General features: G+C 43.2%; 2 protein-coding genes across 4 annotated transcripts; both read left to right on the top strand.

Moving 5' to 3' along the window:
* Window positions 1-230: 230 nt before the first annotated feature.
* Window positions 231-11,172, top strand: LOC124267790 (endoglucanase 4-like). Of its 2 annotated transcripts, none has more exons than XM_046702770.1 (15): window positions 231-331; window positions 1,068-1,247; window positions 1,534-1,780; window positions 2,890-2,925; window positions 3,882-4,045; window positions 5,324-5,532; window positions 6,058-6,236; window positions 6,418-6,602; window positions 7,096-7,255; window positions 7,642-7,753; window positions 8,079-8,229; window positions 8,696-8,840; window positions 9,019-9,184; window positions 10,537-10,727; window positions 10,896-11,172. In XM_046702770.1, the coding sequence occupies exons 2-15, from the start codon at window positions 1,068-1,070 to the stop codon at window positions 10,955-10,957; spliced, it is 2,187 nt and encodes a 728-aa protein (XP_046558726.1). In that variant the 5' UTR covers window positions 231-331; the 3' UTR covers window positions 10,958-11,172. The 2 variants fall into 2 exon arrangements, with proteins under 2 accessions (XP_046558726.1, XP_046558725.1); XM_046702769.1 differs by having other exon boundaries at window positions 232-331; window positions 5,324-5,537; window positions 6,063-6,236.
* Window positions 11,173-14,291: 3,119 nt separating this feature from the next.
* Window positions 14,292-23,923, top strand: LOC124267791 (endoglucanase E-4-like). Of its 2 annotated transcripts, none has more exons than XM_046702772.1 (12): window positions 14,292-14,352; window positions 15,172-15,354; window positions 16,234-16,450; window positions 17,705-17,878; window positions 18,868-19,052; window positions 19,678-19,837; window positions 20,150-20,261; window positions 20,481-20,631; window positions 21,111-21,255; window positions 22,063-22,228; window positions 22,433-22,623; window positions 23,770-23,923. In XM_046702772.1, exons 2-12 carry the CDS (start codon window positions 15,175-15,177, stop codon window positions 23,832-23,834), a joined length of 1,746 nt encoding a protein of 581 aa, XP_046558728.1. In that variant the 5' UTR covers window positions 14,292-14,352; window positions 15,172-15,174; the 3' UTR covers window positions 23,835-23,923. The 2 variants fall into 2 exon arrangements, with proteins under 2 accessions (XP_046558728.1, XP_046558729.1); XM_046702773.1 differs by having other exon boundaries at window positions 14,341-14,402.
* Window positions 23,924-24,885: the final 962 nt, after the last annotated feature.

Genomic DNA, 24,885 nt, shown 5'->3' with positions numbered 1-24,885 from the left:
GGAGTTACGGTCACTTTAGCGCTAAGACTATCGTAAGTGTACTTTAAGATATGGGAGTTACGGTCACTTTAGCGCTAAGACTATCGTAAGTGTACTTTAATGTATGGGAGTTACGGTCAGATTAGCGGTAGGACCATCGTAAGTGTACTTTAAGGTCTGGGAGTTACGGTTAGTTTAGCGCTAGGATCGCTTTGTACAACATTACTCTGACACATCATAATTCTGTATGTCGATAAAAGGAATGTGAAATAGCAGATGGTTCAAACTAAGTTATCTGGTGTTACACAGCACGACCTCAATTGTATCAGTTGTTTAGGAAGCCACAGAGAAGGTAGGTAAAATATATATCGATAAAATACTGAAACCATAAGAATTTCTTTTGCAGTCAAAATGACAACTAATTCATTCGTACATTTAGCATGAATGTCAGAACTTGAATGAAGTAAAACTTGCAGATACATTAAACTGGACATCCAGATAGTTTACTTACCTTTGTTGCACTGGCTATAGTGAGGTAATCCGAAAAGGTGTTAAAGGTCGTGGTTCAAGATTAGCCCCCCTCTCCCCTCTGTGTGTGTGTGTGAGGGTGTGGGTTTGGGTGTGAGAGTGTGGGTGTGGGTGTGGGTGTGGGTGTGGGTGTGGGTGTGGGTGTGGGTGTGGGTGTGGGTGTGGGTGTGGCTTGTACTCGTCCGGTTACATAATGCCGGTTACATTGTGCTAGTCCAATGAAGTACCATGTATATTATGTCAGGGTAATGAAGGAGAACAATGTGAGGCTGGTCTGATAATCCTTTACGAAACCCAAACAAAGGCCAACCGTACATGCTTAAGTCACATTAAAATGCTCCAGCCATGTCTCGAATGACGAGAAGCTACTTTAGGCTTTAGGCTTCAATCTGATTTAACAGGACAATATTATCAGAATGGTACTTCTTTGATGATACTTTGTTGGTGGTTTTACTATACAATCTCGTATCGAGTCAGATCATTTACCAGACAGATCATGACAGATGAATCATATTACTGTTGTCGCGCTGTGGTGAGGCTGTACATCTTCCCTCCTACAGATGTTTGTCCAGCTTCTCCTTGTGCTGCTGGTCCGGCATTCTACTGGCCTGACAGCTCCTGTCACCCTCAAGAACCACTGGAGTGGAGGGTTCCAGGGAAAGTTCTGCATACCCTTCACCATGGACGTCACTTCCTGGAAAGCCCACATCCGGTTCAGTGAACCCTTGTCATCGCTGGAGGTACTGCATCACTTCCTTTACCAGTGTATACTTATTTGTTGACAGACTGAACTGGGAAAACACATTTTGGGTTTCCTTTGTACCTGCTGATTTAACCGCACCAAGTTGATTTTTGAACCGAACGCAGATCAGAGTACAGTTACTGTCAAATTTACTGCCAAGTCAAATTCGAAAGCTTGGCATGTGAAGCTAATATTTATTTCTTTTCTGGTTAAATATATGAAATAGGGAGCTATGTTAAACGTTGTGCTACCATTTCCAATACTGACACATTGTGATTGACCAGATCTGGCTGGGTGACATTGAGTCTAAGAGTGCAGATGGAAAGGAATTCGTGGTGGTGAACAAACCCTTCGACGGAAACGAACATGTGGGGGATGACCTCTGTATCGACTTCCTCGGCCACGGCAGCGGCGACATCACCCCCAACGTGACTGTTGTAGTTGATAATATGCCCGATCCCACCACACCGCCGTCAACTACCACCACTACACCGACTCCCACGACGACGAGGACACTGGGACCTGGAGAAAGTAGGTGTTTTAGCTGACAGTCTTATAGTGCACCTGGACCAAAACAGCTATATCTGACGCTGCTGTAGTACACTTTACGCTGACGTGATACATATTTCGCTGACGTAATACGCTCTACGCTGACGTTATACACATTTCGCCGACGTTATACACATGACTCTGACGTAATACGCTCTACGCTGACGTAATACACATGACGCTGACGTAATACACATTTCGCTGACGTAAAACGCTCTACGCTGACGTAATACACATGACGCTGACGTAATACACATGACGCTGACGTAATACACTCTACGCTGACGTAATACACATTTCGCTGACGTAATACGCTCTACGCTGACGTAATACACATTTCGCTGACGTAATACACATGACTCTGACGTAATACGCTCTACGCTGACGTAATACACATGACGCTGACGTAATACACATGACGCTGACGTAATACACTCTCCGCTGACGTAATACTCATTTCGCTGACGTAATACACTCTACGCTGAAGTAATACACATTTCGCTGACGTAATACACTCAACGCTGACGTAATACACATTTCGCTGACGTAATACACCCTACGCTGACGTAATACACATTCCGCTGACGTAATACACACTACGCTGACGTAATACACATTACGCTGACGTAATACACTCTACGCTGACGTAATACACATTCCGCTGACGTAATACACACTACGCTGACGAATACACATTACGCTGACGTAATACACTCTACGCTGACGTTATATATTACACATGACGCTGACGTAATACACTCTACGCTGACGTAATACACATGACGCTGACGTAATACACTCTACGCTGACGTAATACACATGACGCTGATATGAGACAAGCGGCGCTCACGTAATGCATATTTCGTTAACGTAATATACTCTACGCTCATATAATATTCGTCACGCTGACGCAATACGCGTCGGACTGACATGGTGGCACATAAGTAATAGAACTGAATAATACAACGATGATACACGTGGCACTGGAAACATGGCACTAACGTAAACAGATATGAGATACATGGCACTAATCTAACATTCTTTCTAATTTTTAAGAAACTTTCTTACCATCAAACTGTCTTCATTTCCAGCATGGCCCCCGACAACGACACCACCGTCTACGACCAGTGAGTATGTGTTGATGACAGAACCAATATCTACTCACTTCCGGTCCCCGGGGTCCAGCACCAAACTATTCCTTGTTATCTAAGACTTCCTTAGATTAAGCGGTTTTCACGTGTCAACTCAGTAATCAGTGTTTCAAGTAATACATTCACAAGTGCATGTTATGTCAAATGAAATGATTATCTGTTTAGGCAGACAGAAATAATTCTGTGGAGTTCACGCCATGGAATAACTAATTAGAACCTTGTGTACAACCGCATGATATCATGCATTCTTTTCAGCCGCTGCCACATTTTTTGTTTTCTTGAAACGAGGAGCCAAATATATTTAAAAAAATATTTTGGGGATATTATGCGGGTAACTGATGAAAAATATACTTCTTTAAAGTATTTTCAGGGACAGTTTACTAAACCAATCAAACCTAGGCTATCCAAATTATGAAATACCATTTATATATTCCATGCACAGACCACTCACCATTTGAGAGTCAAATTCCTTATTGTATGCATGAATCACCCTATCTATTCTATCACTGCTAATTGTATACGGTATACTTATGTAGGCGTGAAGTATTTCAGTATCCTTATCAAAGGTTGATTAATATTGAATATACATAACATCTATTTGAGTAAACGCAAACTGCTTGAACCGCCTTCATGATTGTGTAGCCATGGTTAAATATTTAACATCGAAACTATTGAGGGACGGTAGGGTAACCTAGTGGTTAAAGTGTTCCCTCGTCACGCCGAAGACCCTGGTTCCATTCCACACATGGGTACATTGTCTGAAGCCCATTTCGGGTGTCCCCCGCCGTGATATTGCTGGAATATTTCAAAAAGCGGCGTAAAACCTCACTCACTCGAAGCTATCGAATCACCAGATACCCGTTGATAGAACATACACTCTGAGGCATTAGACACCATGTTTATGTATGTGTGACACTGTGACGACATTGCAGCTGGCCTCCCGGCACTGCACGTCCCCCACAACAGGACGGCCAAGCTGGACCTCATGCAACATCACGGGGAGAACTGGGAGGGGCGCTTCTGCTTCGACCTCAAGGAAGAGATTGTTGCATGGGAGCTCGTTATGGACTTTACGGTAGCTGTCAAGGAGATAACTGTAAGTAGGTCAATCAGACCTGCACTTAATGTTGATTTGAATAGTTATATCACGGCATGTCTGCTTTATGTGGGGGGAAGCTCCGAAGTGATATAGGTCAATGGTCAAGTGCAATGACAAGGTAAACAAGGTCCATGTTGAGGATATAAGTGAAAGTAGATCACAGTCGTCAGCATAAAAATAAGGGTTCACTTGTACGTAGATCGAGGCCCTTAAGATAAAAATGGTTCAAAGGTTCATCACTGTGCCAAGGGCATCACGATAAAAAGGGTTAACAGGGACAATGCCAGGAAATGTCTGTAGATCAAAGAAACAAGCAAGCATACATACATGCATACATGCATACATACATACATACATACATACATACATACATACATACACATACATACATACATACATACATACATACATACATACACGCATGCATGCATACATACAGACACACACACAGACACACACACATACATACATGCATGCACACATACATACATACATACATGCATACATACGTGCATACATACATACAGACAGACAGACATGTATACACTCATAGATACATACATACATACACACATGCATACACACACACACACATACATACATACATACACACACACAAACACATACAGACAGACAGACAGACAGACACACACACAGAGACAGACAGACAGACAGACAGACAGACATACACACACAAACAGACAGAAACTTTTCAAGACTGATGTAAGACTGCATTGGTGGATTTATTCTGTTCAGAATTTCGAGGGCGACTTCACCCAGCCAAACAAGCATGCAAACATACATACATACATACATACATACATACATACATACATACATACATACATACATACATACATACATACATACATACAGACATACAGACAGACAGACAGACAGACAGACATACATACATACATACATACAGACAGAGAGACATACAGACAGACAGAGAAACATACATACATACATACATACATACATACATACATACATACATACAGACAGAGAGACATACACACACACACAGACAGACATACTTACAGACAGACAGACACACACACACAGACAGACAGACACAGACATACAGACAGACAGACACAGACATACATACATACATACATACAGACAGACAGACAGACAGACAGACAGGCAGACAGACACACAGACACGCAGACAGACAGACAGAGAGAGAGGGAGAGAGAGAGACAGACAGACAGACAGAACCTTTTCAAGACTGATGTAAGACTGCATTGGTGGATTTATTCTGTTCAGAATTTCGAGGGCGACTTCACCCAGCCAACCACTTCCTGCTCCAAACATCTGACGGTAGTGAACAAAAGGTCCAAGGGCGTCCACTACGCCGGCGAACACTACTGCATCAGAATGATGGGACACGTATGTGAGGACAAGGACCCTGACGGCACCGCCGTCCTCGTAGACCTCACAAACGACGCACAGACGTTGCCACGACTACCCGTTGTAACAGGTACCACATTAGTGTGTGAATTAGTGAGTGAATGAGCTATTTTTACGCCGCTTTTATCAATATTCCAGCAATATCACGGCTGGGGACGCCAGAAATGGGCTTCACAAATTATACCCAGGTACCACATTACCAATCGGGCAGAGCTCGAGGTATGTATCGTATTCAAGCCCAAAAGTCGATTATCGATAATCTGATAGTCACTGTATTTCTTCTTCCAATGAGCTTTATACAGAAAGAGCAAAACAGTGTGGTGCAATGAGAAAATAACACATGTCATTCCAAATGGGTGGTGCCACTGGGGTGGTTGGGGGAGAGAAAGAAACGCGCACCTTTTCGAGAACAATTTCAGAGTGATTCATGAACTCATCATCATGATATGGTCAAAATCTTACAATCGACTCATCAGGCACATATTACTTATGAATGCGGAAAGGGTTTTATATATTTACACACTATAATTGGGTTCGGAAGATTCAATAGTTACATGTATTACAATGGGTCTCATTTGTTTTTTGTCTGCAACAGGAGCCCAGAAAACCAAGTACAACTATGCTGAGATCCTGATGAAGTCCATCTTGTTCTACGAGGCTCAGAGATCCGGGAAACTCCCCCCTGACAACAGGATCCCATGGCGAGCTGACTCCGCCCTCAACGACAAGGGGGCCAACGGCGAAGACCTCACTGGAGGATGGTATGACGGTGAGTTGGATGGTCAAAATATTACAGCTCCACAAAAAGGAGTGCAATTCATTTTGATGCTTGGCTATTGATGTACACAACAACACACTATCGTCCGGGTAACCTTACTGGAAACTGCGCTCAAAATCAATACCCGAGGCCAGGTGTGCAATTACGTCTCTCGTGTTATACACTGTTTCAGCCGGAGATAACGTCAAATTCAACTACCCCATGGCGTTCAGCACGACCCTCCTGACGTGGAGTCTCATCAGGTACAAGGACGCCTACGAGAAGACAGGTCAACTGGAGGACATGTACAAGTGCATCAAGTGGCCGCTGGACTACTTCATCAAGTGCCACACTAAGCCTGATGAACTGTATGGACAGGTAGGCTGACTCGTATTTGGCGTCTTTCGCAGTCACAGGCAAGGCCACGTTAAGGCCTCCGTCTACAATCATATAACATGCAATTCACCGAGACAAATCACAATGGCGCTCACAAACCAACATGATCACATCTATCGGCGTTTACAAGCACATTCGATGTTCATCCACGCCTGCCTGTAATTGGCGACAACAGACACATATGTTTAGTCCATATCTAAGTCCTAAGGCATTAAGGGGCGGTGGGGTAGCCTAGTGATTAAAGCGTTGGCTCGTCACGCCCCAAGATCCGGGTTCGATTCCCAACATGGGTACAATGTGTGAAGCCCATTTGTGGTGTCCCCCGCCGTGATATTACTGGAATATTGCTTAAAGCGGCGTAAAACCATACTCACTCACCCAGTCACTCACTCACCTAAGACATTAACATCTGCATCCACATCTAGATGTGACGGAGACTGTATGAGATATCACCCCAATGTTGTGTCCCATCTAGGTTGGAGATGCTGGTGTGGACCACGGCTCCTGGACCAGCCCAGAGCGTATGACGAGCCGAAGACCTTCCATGAAGATCGATCCCGCAAACCCTGGTTCGGACCTGGCCATGGAGACAGCCTCGGCTATGGCTGCTGGTTCTATAGCCTTTAAACTAAAAGGTACAGCAAATGATACATCTTGTACAGGATGTCCCATAACATGATATGGAATCACCCACTGACCAGCCCAGCATCTTTGTATACTAACTGTCGGAAAAGTGAAAGAACTACAAAAGAAAGGCTACAATTTAAAATTATATGTCTTGCCTACCAATCAGTCCACAAGATCTCCTTTCTAAACCCTTACACCAGTATATCAACCTTCCAGAAAAGTTCGTTCAGCTAACAGATTCCTCCTTTCTGTACCTCCCTACAAGTTGCCCGATCATCCCAACACCCTGCTGCTGTGCCATGGAACCCTCTTCCCCTTCACTTCGGAAGGAGCGCCCCTTCCTGAATTACTGACAATTGTGTTCTGTGACTCTCACACCTCTCTAACCTCTCAGACCCCGCCTACTCGGCCACCCTGCTGAAACACGCCAAACAGCTGTTTGAGTTCGGGAAGGCTCACCAGGGGAAATACAGCAACAGCGTACGTGGGGCCCAAGGATTTTACACGTGAGTGTTGGAGATGTGTCCGGGTGTGAAACATATGCCTGATGGGATCTGTAACGCCTGTGTGACGACATGCGACTTTATTTGGATAACGAGTGGTTTCATAGGCTAAGCATAAACGTTTATGATAAGGAGGGTGAAAATTGTGTTGGTAAGCGTAACTCCAGACGTATACCCTGATGTAGACTCTGTTACAGTTTCTTAATATATATATACATATTTACCTGAATAATACACATAACGATGGTGGTGCACATTTCGATATTTGTTCAGTTACTCGTTGATGTATATTAGTGGTGAAGTATTTCGTTTTTGTCTTGCAACTCAGATCTCAGGACTACGAGGACGAGAACAGCTGGGGAGGTGTGTGGCTATACATGGCTACTGGAAACCAGACCTACCTGGACTATGCAGAGCAACACTTCGTGAACAAAACAGCCTGGGGATTCTCCTGGGATGAGAAGATCGGCGGTGCCAATGTACGTTTTACATTAACTTTTCATCAATATGTTTCGTTTGTTTTGCACTCTGATTTGACCCTCATACGTAAAAGAATAGACGTTCACAAAATGCACACGTTATATTCACATCTAATCAGATGGACCTGTGAAGATCCGGGTTAGAACTGGTCTTCAGCATTGCATGCTTGTAAGATGCGACTAATGGGATCGGGTGGTCAGGCCGTTGACGTCGTATCCAAATTGCGACGGTGGATGCTCATGGTTTCTATCACTGGACTGTCTGGATTCGATTATATACAGACCACCGTCAAATACTGGAGAACTGCTGAGTTCGGAGCTAAACAATATAATTCTTATCAGATGGCTGGCTCAATCTAATGGTCGTTAGGTTCTCTCCAAGGATGGCACCGTTCGTCCATAGTGTAAGCAGTACCCTACATAAAGACTGATGTATGAGTGAAGTATGAGAACTGTTTGTTTCCAGCTTCTGCTGTATGAGGCCACAAATAAGTCCATGTACAAGAGGGTGATCGTGGATACATTCGTCTCCTGGTTCCCGGGTGGAGATATTCCCTACAGCCCTAAATGCATGGCCTTCCGTCTGGAGTGGGGCGCCCTGAGATATGCCTGTGAGTCATTGCACTCTGTTTCATAGCCTGTTGGGGGACCTGTATATCAGGTTATTGTTTAGGTCGAGTCCTGCAGGAGAAATATCCGTAGAGCTTATTACGATCCTTTGAAAAATTGTCACATTCAAGTATAAAGAAGAAGAAGAAACTTTTTTCAGTGTTTTCTGCTATATTTCAGCCAATACGGCATTCCTAGCTTTGGTTGCTGCGGACGATGGAATCAATGCGGAGTCATACCGGAAGTGGGCAATGACGCAGCTTCATTATGCATTCGGCGACGCCGGAAGGAGCTACATCGTTGGCTTTGGCGTGAATCCACCTGAAAGACCACATCATCGCGCCAGGTAAAGTGCACTGGGAAAAAAGAGAAATTGGTAGTTGTGATGTGCTGAATATCACAACTTGATTTCTCGTATACTGAATTTCACATCTCAAACCTTTCCATTTTCACATTTGAATTTGGTTATTCTTTATTTTTGAAAACACAATTAAACGCTAGTACTATTTCAACCGTGTATGAGTAAGAAATGAGTTATCTTTATTGGTACAATATGATAAGTAAGATGATAAGTATGTTTCAATAATACTGTTGTTCGTCTTCCCCGACTTACGAAACACAAGTGGACATGCATGTCTTTATAATGTATAAGTAATTTATGTTTTTTCTAACGTAATTGTGAAAAACGCATCATGCCAAGAACATAATGACAGTAACTATATACCATCTTAATGAAACTTTCGGTCTAAAGGAACAAATCACACAGAACAGTCTCTCCCTTACTATAGTCCGTTTGGCTCAAAAGCGGACCGATGAATTGCAATCTAACTCGAAAACTAATAAATATGTGATACTCAATGAATCACTGATCATAATCAAAACATCAGACCAACTCTGTTATTTTTGTGTGCAGAATTTATGTCCTACAAAAAAAGAAGTTGTTTAACAGACTATCATATTTTTTTTGACACAGTTCATTATGTGTTACGAGGGAGAAGTGCAAAGAGAGGAACAGCCAGATGTACGCGGAACACGTGCACAAGTGCCGACGAAGTTATTAATTCATTAACCTGTGCTGTGCCGCCTCCATCCTCTCTCGCACATCTGGCTGTTCCTCTTTCTCTGCACTCCTTCCTCGTAACAAATAGTGAACTGTGTAAATATTTTAACTTTTTATTTTTAGGACATAAATTCTGCAAAAAATCACAGAATTGGTCTGATGTTTTTATTATGATCAGTTTTTCATTGAGTATTATATATTTATTAGTTTTCGAGTTAGACTGCAATTCATCGGTCCGCTTTTGAGCCAAACGGAGTATAACTGTAGGATAATCTTATCTGGCGAAATTTAATAGAAATGACATTTCATCATATCCCTTGTAAACAACACAAACGCCTGCTCTACAGAATTCCAATTTTGAATTTGTTTGAATTTCAGTTACAAATGTGTAAAAATATGATAAAATATGTATTGCGTCCTCAATCCAATTTAACACTAGTAGACTTTAAATGTTCGAAGACCAGGTATTTCTACTCATTGACAACGTCAGTACCTAACCACTGTATATATCTTTATATGAGATATTTACGGGTCCCCTTGTCCAAGATATCTTCATTAAAAGGACAGAGATCCGCTTCTGACGATGAAATAGGTGTAACATATCATGAGCTGGCGGTAACAAACTATTTGTTTGTTAGTTCCTGTCCCAACTTACCGGCGCCATGTGACTGGGAGTCTCAGACCAACAAGGGCCCCAACCCCCACACGCTGTACGGCGCCATGGTGGGCGGCCCCGGCAAAGACGACAGCTACAAAGACGACAGAAAAGACTACGTCAAGAACGAGGTGGCGTGCGACTACAACGCCGGCATGCATGCCTCTACTGCAGGTGAGGATACGATTATCAATTAGACTCTACGCAGACATGATTTAAGCGCAACAAGAGACCTCATATGAAATGCTTGTCTTTTTATAAATGGGACAGCTGTAATTAATATCTGAAGCCGGGTTCAAGGAAAGGTTTAACTCTTCTCATTGACTCGTTCTTGCATTTCAGTTCTTATGCATTTGGCTCTCGAAAACGAGCTTCCAACATCATACAAGGAGATCTGCCCCTAGACGGTGCTTCCAAGAAAGGACATCTCTTCGCAACACTATGAACACTGAATACATAATTCATAATATCAATTCGTTTGAGTCAAGTGACGTTGTGAATTACGACATTTAAAGTAACTTAGGACAAACTGAAACACTGACTTTCATGTACATATTTAACAATTATGTTGTCATAAGATGTGCACCAGAAAAATCAATGATAAAAAATTGGAATATTGTTTTCCGTTTTGTTGCACTTCGATGATTCACAAACAGAAGTTCTTGTCTCAGCTCAAAGGTGTGATCCTACCATATTGGATGCTGGACACTGCACAGTTACAAGTTATGTTTCGTTTTAGGAGCGTGTATGTGCGTGCGTGCGTGTGTGTGCGCGTGTGTGCGTGTATGTGTGTATGCGCTTGATTGTTTCCTTTGAACTTTTTAGCGTATGCAGTGAAATCGTTTGATTTAAGTTCGGACGAGACATGTGATATGGTGTCATCATTGTCCATATTCATCTTCACAGCTTATTTATGACGATAGTCCAGGTTAGGTATTCATTTACACTGACAATTTATATATACACCAGACCAACCATAAAACCCTGAACTCTATAGTGATTATATGTAATAGCAGTTGTCAAATACGTTGTTATCTCACCAAATGCCGTGGTTAGAATAATTATTCAAATTTCTTGTCTTACCACGTCAAGAGATGGGAAACATTGCTTGTATCGTTAAACATTCTACTGATTATTATTTTCAGTTTCAATTTATATGGCAAAGATGAGTGTTTGTAATTTATATAAAGCAGGAGCTGACACGTGTTACTAACTACTTGCAACGTGCTGCTGCTTCTGTCACTTTCTCCTCCAGCATATTCATATCTTACAGGGGCGGTGGGGTAGCCTAGTGGTTAAAGCGTTGGCTCGTCACGCCGAAGACCCGGGTTCGAATCCCCACATGGGTACAATGTGTGAAGCCCATTTCTGGTGTCCCCCGCCGTGATGTTGCTGGAATATTGCTAAAAGCGGCGTAAAACCAAACTCAGTCAGTCAGTCAGTCATATCTTACAAGTGGTGCAATAATCGGAAATATCAACCGGTAGTACTGTTGGTCAGCAGTTCTTGACCTGTGTCCACTGCGAGAGATGAGGTACATTAAATATACACATCAACACACTAAACGTTTCTCTAGAAATCATGAGCAGATATATCAGAAGATTGTTTTTTACCGCTGTATGGAGCTGTTTAAATGAATCACTTCCACTTGTCCATGGTAGGAACTCCTTATATCTTCCTCCGTGAATGTAACTTTGTGCATTAAAAATGATATAAACATTTTCATAATCACAAGAGTGGGTGAGTGAATATAGCTTTGGCATAATTATAAGACAGCTTTGCAGACTGTCCCATTCCGACTTTAGCATGAGTACGTTATTATGAAGCACTTCGAAAGAGTGATGAATCTAGGTTTGGGTGAAATTTCTTGTTTAGATTCCGAAACACATGCATAAAGACACAGATCAGAAGAAAGGAGAGCACAATTGGTGCCCATCTCGGAATGTCCTGAGCCTAAACTCTCAAATGGAAGTCATACCTGCGAAGGTTAAGCATTTCACCTGTTGTTTTCTCATTAAACTTCACCAAATTATTACTTTCAATTCAGACACAATATCCCGAACCTGGAAATCTTGATATATAGTATGACCAGAAATTATTGAGAATTTTAGGAATATGTTTAATTGGATTTCTAGTATAAACAACCTTGACCAGCTATCAAGTGCTTGGTTTCATTCAAGAGAGACAACTCCGTGAATCCTTTTTCATTAGTTTGTGAAGAGTTATCCCCCTTTGTTATCCCCCATTTTCAGTGATCCTCAGTATGGATGATTTAGAGAAGAGGAAGTTGATTTTAGAGTATTATAACAAGGACATCAGGACATCAGATCAGCTAAAGGTGATTTCTGGAAGAAACTGTGGCTGTCTGTAAGAACATATCTGTGTTAGGGGCAATGCCCTCTGTGTATTTAACTGGGAATATGAACAGTGAGCGGTACACAGATATTCTCGAGGGACATTTACTTCCATCTGCTCACGTGTTCTATGGACATTTTCTGGATTTTCCAGTGAGCGGTACACAGGTATTCAGGACAACGACCCAAAACATTGTTCAAAGCATTCACAGGCCTGGTTTCGGACCCAAAATATGACATTATTAGATTGGCCAAGCTATAGCCCTGACCTAAATCCAATAGAAAATGTTTGGGGACTTATGAAGGAAAGTGTCAATAAGAAAAATCTGACAAATATTGCTGAAATGAAAGAAGAGGTGGTCCGATATTGGGACAGCATGGACACGACTTTCTAACTTCTTTGATCAGTAGTATGCCCCGCCACATTGAAGCCTGCATTGCTGCCCATGGTGACTTTACAAAATACTAACTGTTCACTTGTCTTTGAATCTGGAGTTAAGTTCTGCTTATATTCACATTTAATACGTGAGTAATTAGTGAAAATATATTTTTTTTTACAATCTTTAAATTCTCAATAATTTCTGGTTGTACTGTATGGTCACCATATTCAGTAACAAAAGCCCCGTGAATGAAGGAGAGAAATTGTTGTCCTTTGCCTCCTACCTGCTGCACAAGGCACACCCTAGCAAACCAGTCTTGACCCTTTGACCTGAGTTTGTCATGCCGGACAGTGGTGTACCATATTGAAAATATAAATACTATACTGCCACAGATGGAACTTGATTAATATAAGGAAAGCTTCGAAAATAATCATTGAAATCTACAAAGCTGTTTGTTGTCAAAGCTTCTGCCTCAACTGTCAGTTACATTGCCTTGATAAAATGTTTTAATTTGTTAAACAATATAGACTGAAGTAATGTGAAAGAATACTGTATTCGCTACCTTCTTCTGAGAAAGTGTGGTATAACTACTTAAAAATAGTCATTTTTACCATATGTTATATTTGGGCTTTCACTTTCTTAGTAAAAGTACATATTGTAGTACTTTTGTAGGGACGAGTCAATCAGAGCCACGCACCTCAATCGCCAGCACACAAGGTCAGCCATCTAACCCCTCAGCCATCGCGTTCAGCAGTAGCAACAAAAGTACTAGAATCTGTACTTAACTAAGAAAGTGTAATCCCCTATATAACATATGCTACATTTGGCCACTTTCTAAATGGCATTGTGTATTAATAGTCGTCTTGTTATTAGATCATGTATGTCTAAAGCGTTTTATCTAATTATGAACCGACTCCAGGCGAACATGATTATACCATGATGTCTACCAGAGAACACTGATGAATGTTAAAGGCGCGACCTTGACACTCCCATGTTCCAGTCACGACAAGATCTGGAACACCATGACTGGCAGTTATATTTACTGATAGCAGGCCACACATAAAGGTATGTTATGAGACTCAGTGACAAGTGTAGTACATTTTGATAAAAATAAGGTAATTTCTGTTGACATTGTCATTTCTTGAATAGATGTTCGTGTTAGATTGCTATGGTATGTCTTCACAGTTACGGAATGCGGTATAGACCGGGCGAGTTGGGTTGAACGCCGTTTTGAGCTGTTACCGTATTCTGTTGTATCACGACGTGTCAGCAGGGGAGTAAGGCCGGAAGCATGGAATACTAGAAGGGACATTGTCGCAGTGATGATGGTCTCAGATATTTGTCGACCCGTGAAGATCCGGGTTAGAATTGATCTTCAGTAATCCATGCTTGTCGTAAGAGGCGACTAACGGGATCGGGTGGTCTGGTTTGCTGACTTGGTTGACACTTGTCATCGTATCCCAATGGCGTAGATCGATGCTCATGCTGTTGATGACTGGATTGTCTGGTCCAGACTCGATTATTTACAGACCGTCGCCATATAGCTGGAATATTGCTGAGTGCGGCGTAAAACTAAACTCACTCACTCACTCAGATATTTGCCACTTCAGTGACACCAATGAGAGCGGGTACGGTGTCGACAAACCTAGACCTATAATCTGGGTGCGGGGTTATAAACGGCGATCCAACATTTCTGAACGCAACTCAGGAAATTGCGGCGACGTGGACAACTATCCCGTCGTGTATCAGTGGGATGAGAAGCCTTGATCATAGGTTTCTGGCACTCACAAGGGACGCAACTCTGCACACCACAAATTACACAAACGAACATAAATCTAGAATTGTAGAACGTCTTCCTTAACCACCCATTACCCGTGTGATCAGACCATGCGACTACTGTTGTTGTCAACGTTGGCATGGGGCGTCCTCGGCGACATGACAACGACGATGCAGGTGACGAGTCAGCAGGGACAGACATTGCTCGGATCATTCTGTTTCGACCTACAAGCCGACATCCTGGGCTGGGAACTTGATGTGACTTTCAGCACACCGGTAAAGGATCTTAGTGTAAGTGTAGCGGCCATAACTTTCCAAGTCACGTGCTGGGATTCGAACTATGAACCTTCTGATCCGAAGTCGGACATCTTGTCCACATGACCAAAGAGGTTACTATGTCAGCAAACTGACAAGGTGAGAATGTCATCTATGGGATGACACCACGCCCTGCTACATAAGAAAGACGAAATAGTTTTAGGTTTGATAAAAAAACATTAATAAGAATTCAGTATATAATATATAATCAAGAAAGGTATTTCTAAATTCCAACTGAACCTCTTTCGGACCTACGAGCTGGACTTATTCTTGCTCAGACATATGTCAACGCTTATTCTAAAAAGAATACTGTTGTAAGTTGGCTATGGGCCTTTGACAACTCATCACATAAACCTTGCAGTTCTCTGTGATACACTCTCTAATACCAATCCTGGGAATGTCCGGTACAGAATATTTGCAGGCCGCCTTCATTAAGCTGAAATATCGTTTATTACTGTCCTTAGCAATAATGATCAAATTTGTGACGGACGAACCAATGATGCGTCCATAACGCCACACGCCTGTTTATGATGACAAACAACCAGTGTGGTTGTAAACAGCAAAACATGTTTCTGAGTCAAGGTAGTGGTTCCTATATTACGGACAATATCTAGTGTAAAGTTTCTAATTTGACGTAAAGACAAGTTTTGGTAAGCGAAGGTTCGTAATGAAAGTTTCACCATCAAAGGCCTGATTACATAACTCTCGACATGTTTGGCAATCAGAGGATTTACTTCATAAGATATGATGTGCTATGCTTTTGCCATGTTATGATCTATATATTGAACCTTTACGCTTCCTTAAACACTGGAACTTGTGTTTTATTGATAACTATGTGGCGTTTTGAATTGTCAGGAATTTGATGGTGATATCATCTCTCCCTCTACTGGTGCCTGCTTTACACAAGTGAAGATGGTCAACAAGCCCCCCAACGGCGTCCACTACTCAGGGGAACATGTGTGTGTCAAGATGCAGGTTCACAGGTGCAGTTCTTCTGTTATCACTGCTACAGGAGTGCTACGGGATCTCACCCATGCCCAGCAGGCCGTTCCAACAGCACCGACAGGTGCAGGTATGTGTCAGCTCCTACTCTGACAATATAGATTCATCTGTGTCAAATGTTCATTCCAAACTCTAACATAAGTATCCTGTAGTTTGTACTGGAACACTGAACTCATCGGACGCCTGTAACAAGGTGAACGTCCTAGATTCATTGGTATACTTAAGATCAGTCAAATAAAGAGTGACAAGAGCCATTTTCAAAAACAGAGCCCACCGCAAGAGTCTGACTTTGTCATAATCAGAATCAGATACTGATTATACTAGGTGAACTAGGAAACCATGAGCATATCCTGTCCCCCACCCACACACCCACACACACACACACACACACCTCCACCACCACCCCTGACACACACACCTCTCCCATCACTCACACACACCCACACACACCCCCCTCCACCACCACCACTCCTGACACACACACACACACTCGCGCCTCTCACATATCTCACTATCTCACACCCACCCACCCACACACCACACACACACCTCCACCACCACCCCTGACACACACACACTCGTCACACACACACACACACACACACACACACACACACACACACACACACACACACACACACACACACACTCGCCTGTCCCATCACACACACAGACACGCCTCTCCCATCTCACACACACACACACACACACACACACCTCCAACACCACCACCCCCACACACACACACACACACACACGCCTCTCCATCTCTCACACCCACCCACCCACCACTACCACCCCTGACACACACACACACACACACACACACACACACACACACACACACACACACACACTCACTCACCTCCGCGCCTCTCCCATCACACACACACACACCCACCACCACCACCACCCTGACACACACACACCTCAACCACCACCGACCCTGACACACACTGACACATACACACACACACACACACACACACACACACACACACACACACACACACACACACACACACAGAGACACAGAGGCTCGCGCCTCTCCCCTCACACACATACGCGCGCACACACACACGCGCACACACACACACACACACACACACACACACACACACGGACGCGCGCACGCATACACACGCACGCACGCGCGCGCACACACACACACACACACACACACATCGTTCCAGCTCGCTTTTGATATCTAGCGGAATGATATCTACCCGGAAGTTAACAATACGCGAGTTTTGTTTGCCTTACTTGTATTAACAGCCACTTTAGAAACTCCATGTGGAAATGTTAAATAACTATTGATCTCAAGGTGGCCAGGCAACCAAGTACAACTACGGTGAGGTCCTGATGAAGTCCATCTTGTTCTACGAGGCTCAGAGATCCGGGAAACTCCCCCCTGACAACAGGATCCCCTGGAGGGGGGACTCCGCCCTCAACGACAAGGGGGTAAACGGGGAGGATCTCACTGGGGGATGGTATGACGGTGAGTTGGACTGACCAGAGAAGGGAGAGGGTGTCATGGAGAACACTGGGTGGATGGCACTGCGTGTAGAATTGTACAGATATAGAGAATGAGGACTAAGGGGGAGCGGGAGAGGGCAGGGGGAGAGGAGGGAGATGAGCCAAATGATGGACATCTCCTAAGTGCTAACAGGGGGAAGCTCTGTACAAGAGGGTATTTGGGATGAAGGCGACTGTACTCTTTAGTGAGCAAGTGTGAGTTTGGGTATGTGTTGGGAGAGACGGTTACACAATGTCGTGGTATGACTTAGTTCGTTTGATCGGCATTCGAGAAGTTGGTGTGTCAAAAATGAAACATACAACTTTATGGATGACAACTTCTTGTTTATTGCACAGAGCGACGTTTCGAAGTAGATTCTTACTTTTAGCTTGATAACGGTGTAAGAATCCACATCGAAACGTCGCTCTGTGCAATAAACAAGAAGTTATCCACAAAGTTGTATGTTTCATTTAAGATTGAGTTCCATGAGGGGTTAGTTGTAAGGATGTGAGCAGGGTGGCTTGCGTATGAGTGAATGACTCTACTTGTGGAAGTGTTGAAGGATGGACTGATGGATGAGATACACGGAGGAGCTGTGGACGGGGTGAGGATATGTCTTACAGGGTATAGGGTGGGAGCGGATACGTTATGGCTAATGGGTGGTGAACGACGAGGCAGAGGTGGAGTAGGATCCGGAGGAGGACAAGGAAAGGGAACCATGAAGTACATTTAAGAGCGGTGGGCGGTGTGGAGGGTGGTCTCATTGAAATATAGACAGGTAAAACACAGACTATAAGTGTGTACATGGACAAGAGATTGGTATGGTGAGTGGGGAAAGGAAGAACAATAATTTGTAGTGGACGAGGCTGGGGAGACTGGCAGGGGAGTAGGTATGTAGTGGATGAGTTTCAAATGAAGATCTTGGTAGATTTATATTAAACATACAACGTCTACCTTTGTATATTTGTCAGCCGGAGGTAATACAAAATTTAACTTCCCCATGGCGTTCAGCACGACCCTCCTGACGTGGGGTCTCATCAGGTACAAGGACGCCTACGAGAAGACGGGTCAACTGGACAAGATGTATGAATGTATCAAGTGGCCTCTGGACTACTTCATCAAGTGTCACACCAATCCCAACGAACTGTACGTTCAGGTATGAGGACATGACCATATCTGTTTCCATATCAGGTTAATGGCGGGAACAACATATATCTAACCGCATTGTCTCAGACTATAACTGAAGCCAATAAGGAACAAGTGACCATTGACTGGTAAAACAATCCGCAGACGTGTTCTACGTTTGTTACCCAAACCTGATCCGTTAACAGTGTTATTTGTGGCAGTGGACTGGGCACTATGTACATGTACTGGGGAACGAGTAGTCCAATCACCTTGTGGTTTATAGTTTGTTGTTTGTTTTACTCCGCACTCGTCAATATTCCAGCTATATGACGGCGATCTGTACATAATCGATTCGGGACCAGACAACCCTGTGATCAACAGCATTAGCAACGATCAACGCAGTTGGGATACGTTGACTTGTGTCAAACCAGTGGTCACTTGTTTCTCTCGTCAGGCGACAAGTATGGATTGTGGTTGATTGGGTATTGCAATTATGCTTTCTGAAGTTTGTCATACAGCTGCCGAGATCCTGCTCAGAATCGCCCCAGTCTGTTTAAATTACTTCTTACAGCTATGTTCATTTATGTGGAAGCGTTTGGGCTTTGCCTCATATACATATTCATGTCTACCAATATAACCGGGCTGCTGTATTACAGACAGGAGACGGTGCTTATGAACACTCAACGTGGACGAGCCCAGAACGTATGAATCAGAACAGGCCCACCTTCAAGATAGATGCTGATAATCACGGGTCTGATATTGCCATGGAAGTTGCAGCAGCAATGGCTGCTGGTTCCATTGCATTTAAACAGAAAGGTAAGGTACACTTTCTGCCCTCTAGGGGTGGTGAACAAGGTGAAAGAGATGGGAAGGTTGGTGAGACAGTTAAAGACTGTGCATAGAACTTTGAATTCAACTCGAACAACTGAATTCAATTTGCTGCCAGTGCAAAGATTCTATCACAAGGGTTATACATCATTTCTAACCCAAGACCTTTTTTCTCATATCAGATGACGAGCTGTGAATAAATTTATAAGCCAGTGTTAGATACAGATCACACTCACGCCTTCTCCAGATAACCATACCGATCTAAGAATACAGCATTTGTGATGTTTTTATTAATTCCAGACCCTGGGTATTCCACCACGCTGCTGACCCATGCCAAGCAGTTATACACGTACGCCATGGCTCACCAAGGGAAGTACAGTGACAGTGTGCCGGACGTCTCCGACTTCTACAAGTGAGTTACAAACACGGACATCTCTCTGACTTTCCTGTGTGAAGCCCATTTCTGATGTCCCCGCCGTGATATTGCTGGAATATTACTAAAAGCGGCGTAAAACCATATTCACTCTCTCTAGGACTTCCCTAGTTCAAAACCTCCATTTTGCAAACCACTTCCCTGATTCCACTGAAGTCATTGGCATTCGATGGTATCAATAGTCATTGAATTTTGTAGATCATATGGGTTCGCTGATGAGAACAGTTGGGGCGCCATCTGGTTGTTCAAGGCCACGGGAGATAACCAGTACCTGACTGTCGCAGAACAACACCACATGCCAGGGGTGGCGTGGGGATTCTCGTGGGATGAAAAGAATGCTGGTGCTAATGTAAGTTTGAAAGTGTAAGCCTGCGTGTGAAATGTACGCATTGAAAACACTACATAAAAACCATGTAATCTCAACACTACTAGATCCACTAGGTGTTTACCTTAAACGTGTTAAAAGCAGGGACGGATCCGGGATTTGGGAGAAGTGGGGTACACTTTAATCATGAAGTCCAAAGGTTAGGGGTAAATGCTTCTCGGGGAACATTTTCTTGGGGGAGAGGAGTTGTCGGTGGGGTGGGTTTCTGTGGGGTGGTGGATCCGCCCCTGAAAAGGCGTTTCTTATACACCTGACAAGTAAAGAGAAGTCAAATCATACGGAATGCATGAGATGGAAGTACAAATGTCCCCAAATAAATTGCGTTAATACATGTACAATATATCACCGTAACTAAACAGTGACGATCCATTGCGACACCTGTGTGCATTTGTCAGCCTAGGGATGTCATGCAGATATGTTAATACCCACCAACTTACCTGCAGATCCTGCTATACGAGGCTACCAAGAAGAGCATCTATCAGCAGGACATCGTCTCCACCTTCAATACCTGGCTACCTGGGGGCTCTGTGACATACACGCCAAAATGCCTGGCCTTCAGGTTAAAGTGGGGCTCCCTTCGATATGCAGGCAGGTTGCCGTACACAGTAGCATGAAACTTAATTAATCCGGAGATTAATCAAGATAAATGAACACATTTCCGAAAAGAAAATTAAAAAGTAATGTTTCGGACAAGGGTTTTTTGAATTAACAGGAACTGGGTTTCATTTTATGAAACGTATGGTTTCGAGTGTATGGCAAAACTATTTTTATTTGATATATTTATTAGTTAAAACAACTTGCGCCATACAACGCCGTAAATTTGAAAGTAAGATAATAATCCCATCGGGTAAAGTTTGGATTTTGAATTATGGAACAAGAGGATATCAAGATGCAGTTGCATATTGTCATCCTGGTAGTTTCGCTTGTTTCTGGAAGAAATGCAATTTTGGCATATGTAAACAATCGAACCGTGCATGTATTTACCATTATTCTTTTGCATTTTCATACATTTGAATAAAAATAGATGATTAAGTCACTACTTATAGATGTGAATGATGCCCTTATAATCTATGTATTTCAATGGTAATGAGATAAATATTTCCAATTGGAATTACATGCTCTTATTTCATGTTCAATGGAGGCGGTAGGGTAGCCTAGTGGTTAAAACGTTCGCTCGTCACCCCGAAGATCCGGGTTCGATTCCCCACATGCGTACAATGTGGTGTCCCCTGCCATGATATTACTGGAATATTGCGAAAAGCGGCGTAAAACTAAACTCACTTACTCATGTTCAATGGCGAAAATATGAAACAGTCTGTGTGGAATACATACTTTGAAGTTCAAATTTGTCAACATTTAACAACATCCGAATGTACTGCTTGTGTCCTCCTTCAGCTAACATGGCCTATCTGGCCCTGGTGGCAGCAGATGAAGGTATCAACACTTCCCAGTACCGTCAGTGGGCGATAGGTCAGATCCACTACATTCTGGGAGACACCGGAAGGAGTTTTATAGCAGGGTTTGGTAAGAACCCTCCACAGAGACTTCATCACCGGGCAAGGTAGGAATGTTATTATTTTACATTTACGCAGTAGATATACACCATCACACTGATAAACAACTCGTATGTTTCAAGATCTGGAATTGGCTGGACACAATGCGTGCGTCACAAGTACGTTGAAACATACGTAAGTGCTCAGTTAGACAGCCCTGCCACAAGACTAAATTGCTGTGAGCTGAACAGTTGATATCCTGTCATGCGCAGTTCGTGTCCACTGCTTCCGGCACCCTGTTCCTGGGATATGGAGAAATACAAAGGTCCCAACCCACAAATCCTATATGGCGCCATGGTTGGCGGGCCCGACCAGAACGACACCTACACTGACGACAGGGACGACAACGTGAGGAACGAAGTTACCTGCGACTACAACGCCGGGCTGCAATCCAGCGTAGCTGGTACGTTGAACTGATAGGACTGAAATTCAAAATAAAATAGCCTTGCTTCTGAGCAAAAAGGGGTTTAAACAATGTCAGAATACGGGGAATTAAATTCTCTCCGATGTTGCGATTTTACATTTTGATTTTGGGATTTAAGTCTTTTCCCCACCTTTCACTGAAATCCCAGGGCCGTTACTAATTAACAAAGGCAGTTTGATCTAGGATACAACCGGAATCTACGATAGCCTCTTGCAGCTAGAGATATCTCAGATGGGGTATACAGTGTGTTCATCGTATTCAAGGGGCGGTGGGGTAGCCTAATGGTTAAAGCGTTGGCTCGTCACGCCGAAGATCCGGGTTCGAATTCCCAGATGGTTACGACGTGTGAAGCCCATTTCCGGTGTCCCCCGCCGTGATGTTGCTGGAATATTGCTAAAAGCGGTGTAAAACCTAACTCAGTCAGTCAGTGAGTCATCGTATTCAGTGAACAGTGTTGATCGGCAATACCAACTGTAAGCGATTCAAGTTTTAGCAGGGATTACATTCATCCGACCCTCAGATACATTATGTTGAAACTTAGATAATACATACACTGTACTTAGTTTAGTTCACATATGTAGTTGGCAAAGTTAATATTCCTTTATAATTTGGACTCATAGAAATGAGAAAGCATGAGTTAAGGTACAGGTGATACTGTTTATAGGACAAGGTTTATTATTTGACCAGTCTGTCCAATATCTAGGACATAACACTAAACACTCCCGTTCGTCGATAAGACATTGTTAGCGATGTTTCATGGTCAAATCTTCCATACCGCATGTCACCGTATGACAAAGAGTAGAGAAGTGTAATAACGGGGAAGACAAGAGAGTTCTTCAAGGTAACCTGTGAAGATCCGGGTTAGAACTGGTCTCAAGCAGCCCATGTTATATTTTGGAAGAGACTAACGGGAAAGGGTGGTCAGGTTCGCCAACTTGGTTCACTCATGTCACCGTATTCCTATTGTGTAGATCGATGCTCATACTGTTGATCACTGGATTGTCTGGTCCAGACTCGATTATTTACAGACCTCCGTTAAACCACAAACAAACAAACAAACAAACAAAAACGACAAGATATAAATAGTCCAAGTTTCATTTCATTTTGATTGTTTTCATATTTCAGGTCTTCAACATCTGGCCGTTGTTTCCCAGTTTCCCAACCCCCTGCAGCCCGTCTGTCCTCAGTGATCGCCCACAGATGGACTGTACATAACATTGAGATACCCATAACTGATTTCACTCTGTAATGTCTATGATAATAAAATGTCCTCTGTTCAGCGTTATTTGTCCTTCACAGAGGTATCGTCCTATATTATTAGGCATGTTTAGTGGGGTAGTCCCTTGTTTTCCGGACCAGCCACCAACTACACACTTACTGTTATTTGACAAGCTGACCTAACCTGGTGAGGGCAGTATAGAAAATCCTACCAGTGCAAGCACAAGAAGTCTCGATTATCTGCACAAACATACCCCATTGCACTTGAAAGGCAAACTGGGGCGGTGGGGTAGCCTAGTGGTTAAAGCGTTGGCTCGTCACGCCGAAGACCCGGGTTTGAATCCCCACATGGGTACAATGTGTGAAGCCCATTTCTGGTTTCCCCCGCCGTGATGTTGCTGGAATATTGCTAAAGCGGCGTAAAACCAAACTCAGTCAGTCATTGAAAGGCAAACAAAGGGTAAGAATGTGACCAGTCGGTGGTTGTATACTATAGCAATGATCCAGAGTTCAGTGAAATTATGCATTTGAACATTCAAAACATTTGATAGACCCAACCGACGCCACATATTCAAAAACCTGAAAAACGCCCTGTTTTGGATGAACAATCATCAGATCTTCACTGATCTTGTATTGAAATACGCGGTAGGCATATATACACAGTGTAGCCAAAGATCTCATTCCACAAAGGCAAAAGAAGATAGATTGTCTTAAATGCTTCCATAAATGAACACATCTTGGCTCAGTCGGTACATACATATATTTATACAGGTACAGTACATTACTCATCGATATAACAGAGCGAGTTGGCTATACGCCGCTTTTAACAACATTCCTCTACGACCTTGGCCATGACATTTCCCGCACTGAAAGAAACAACGATCTGATTGGCTATAATGAAAATGTTCCATTAGATCGCTGCTCTTTTCAGTGTGGGGTGGGTAATGGCAAGGTGGTTGTTTTATATTACAATTTACGTCGTAACAGTGGTAAATAGAGAACGGGCACAACACAGGCCTGTTT

Source organism: Haliotis rubra, unplaced genomic scaffold, assembly GCF_003918875.1.
Source record: "Haliotis rubra isolate DU_JTF1 unplaced genomic scaffold, ASM391887v1 Scf134, whole genome shotgun sequence".
Taxonomy (NCBI): Eukaryota; Metazoa; Mollusca; class Gastropoda; order Lepetellida; family Haliotidae; genus Haliotis; species Haliotis rubra.
This window is presented reverse-complemented; position numbering and strand designations above follow the sequence as displayed.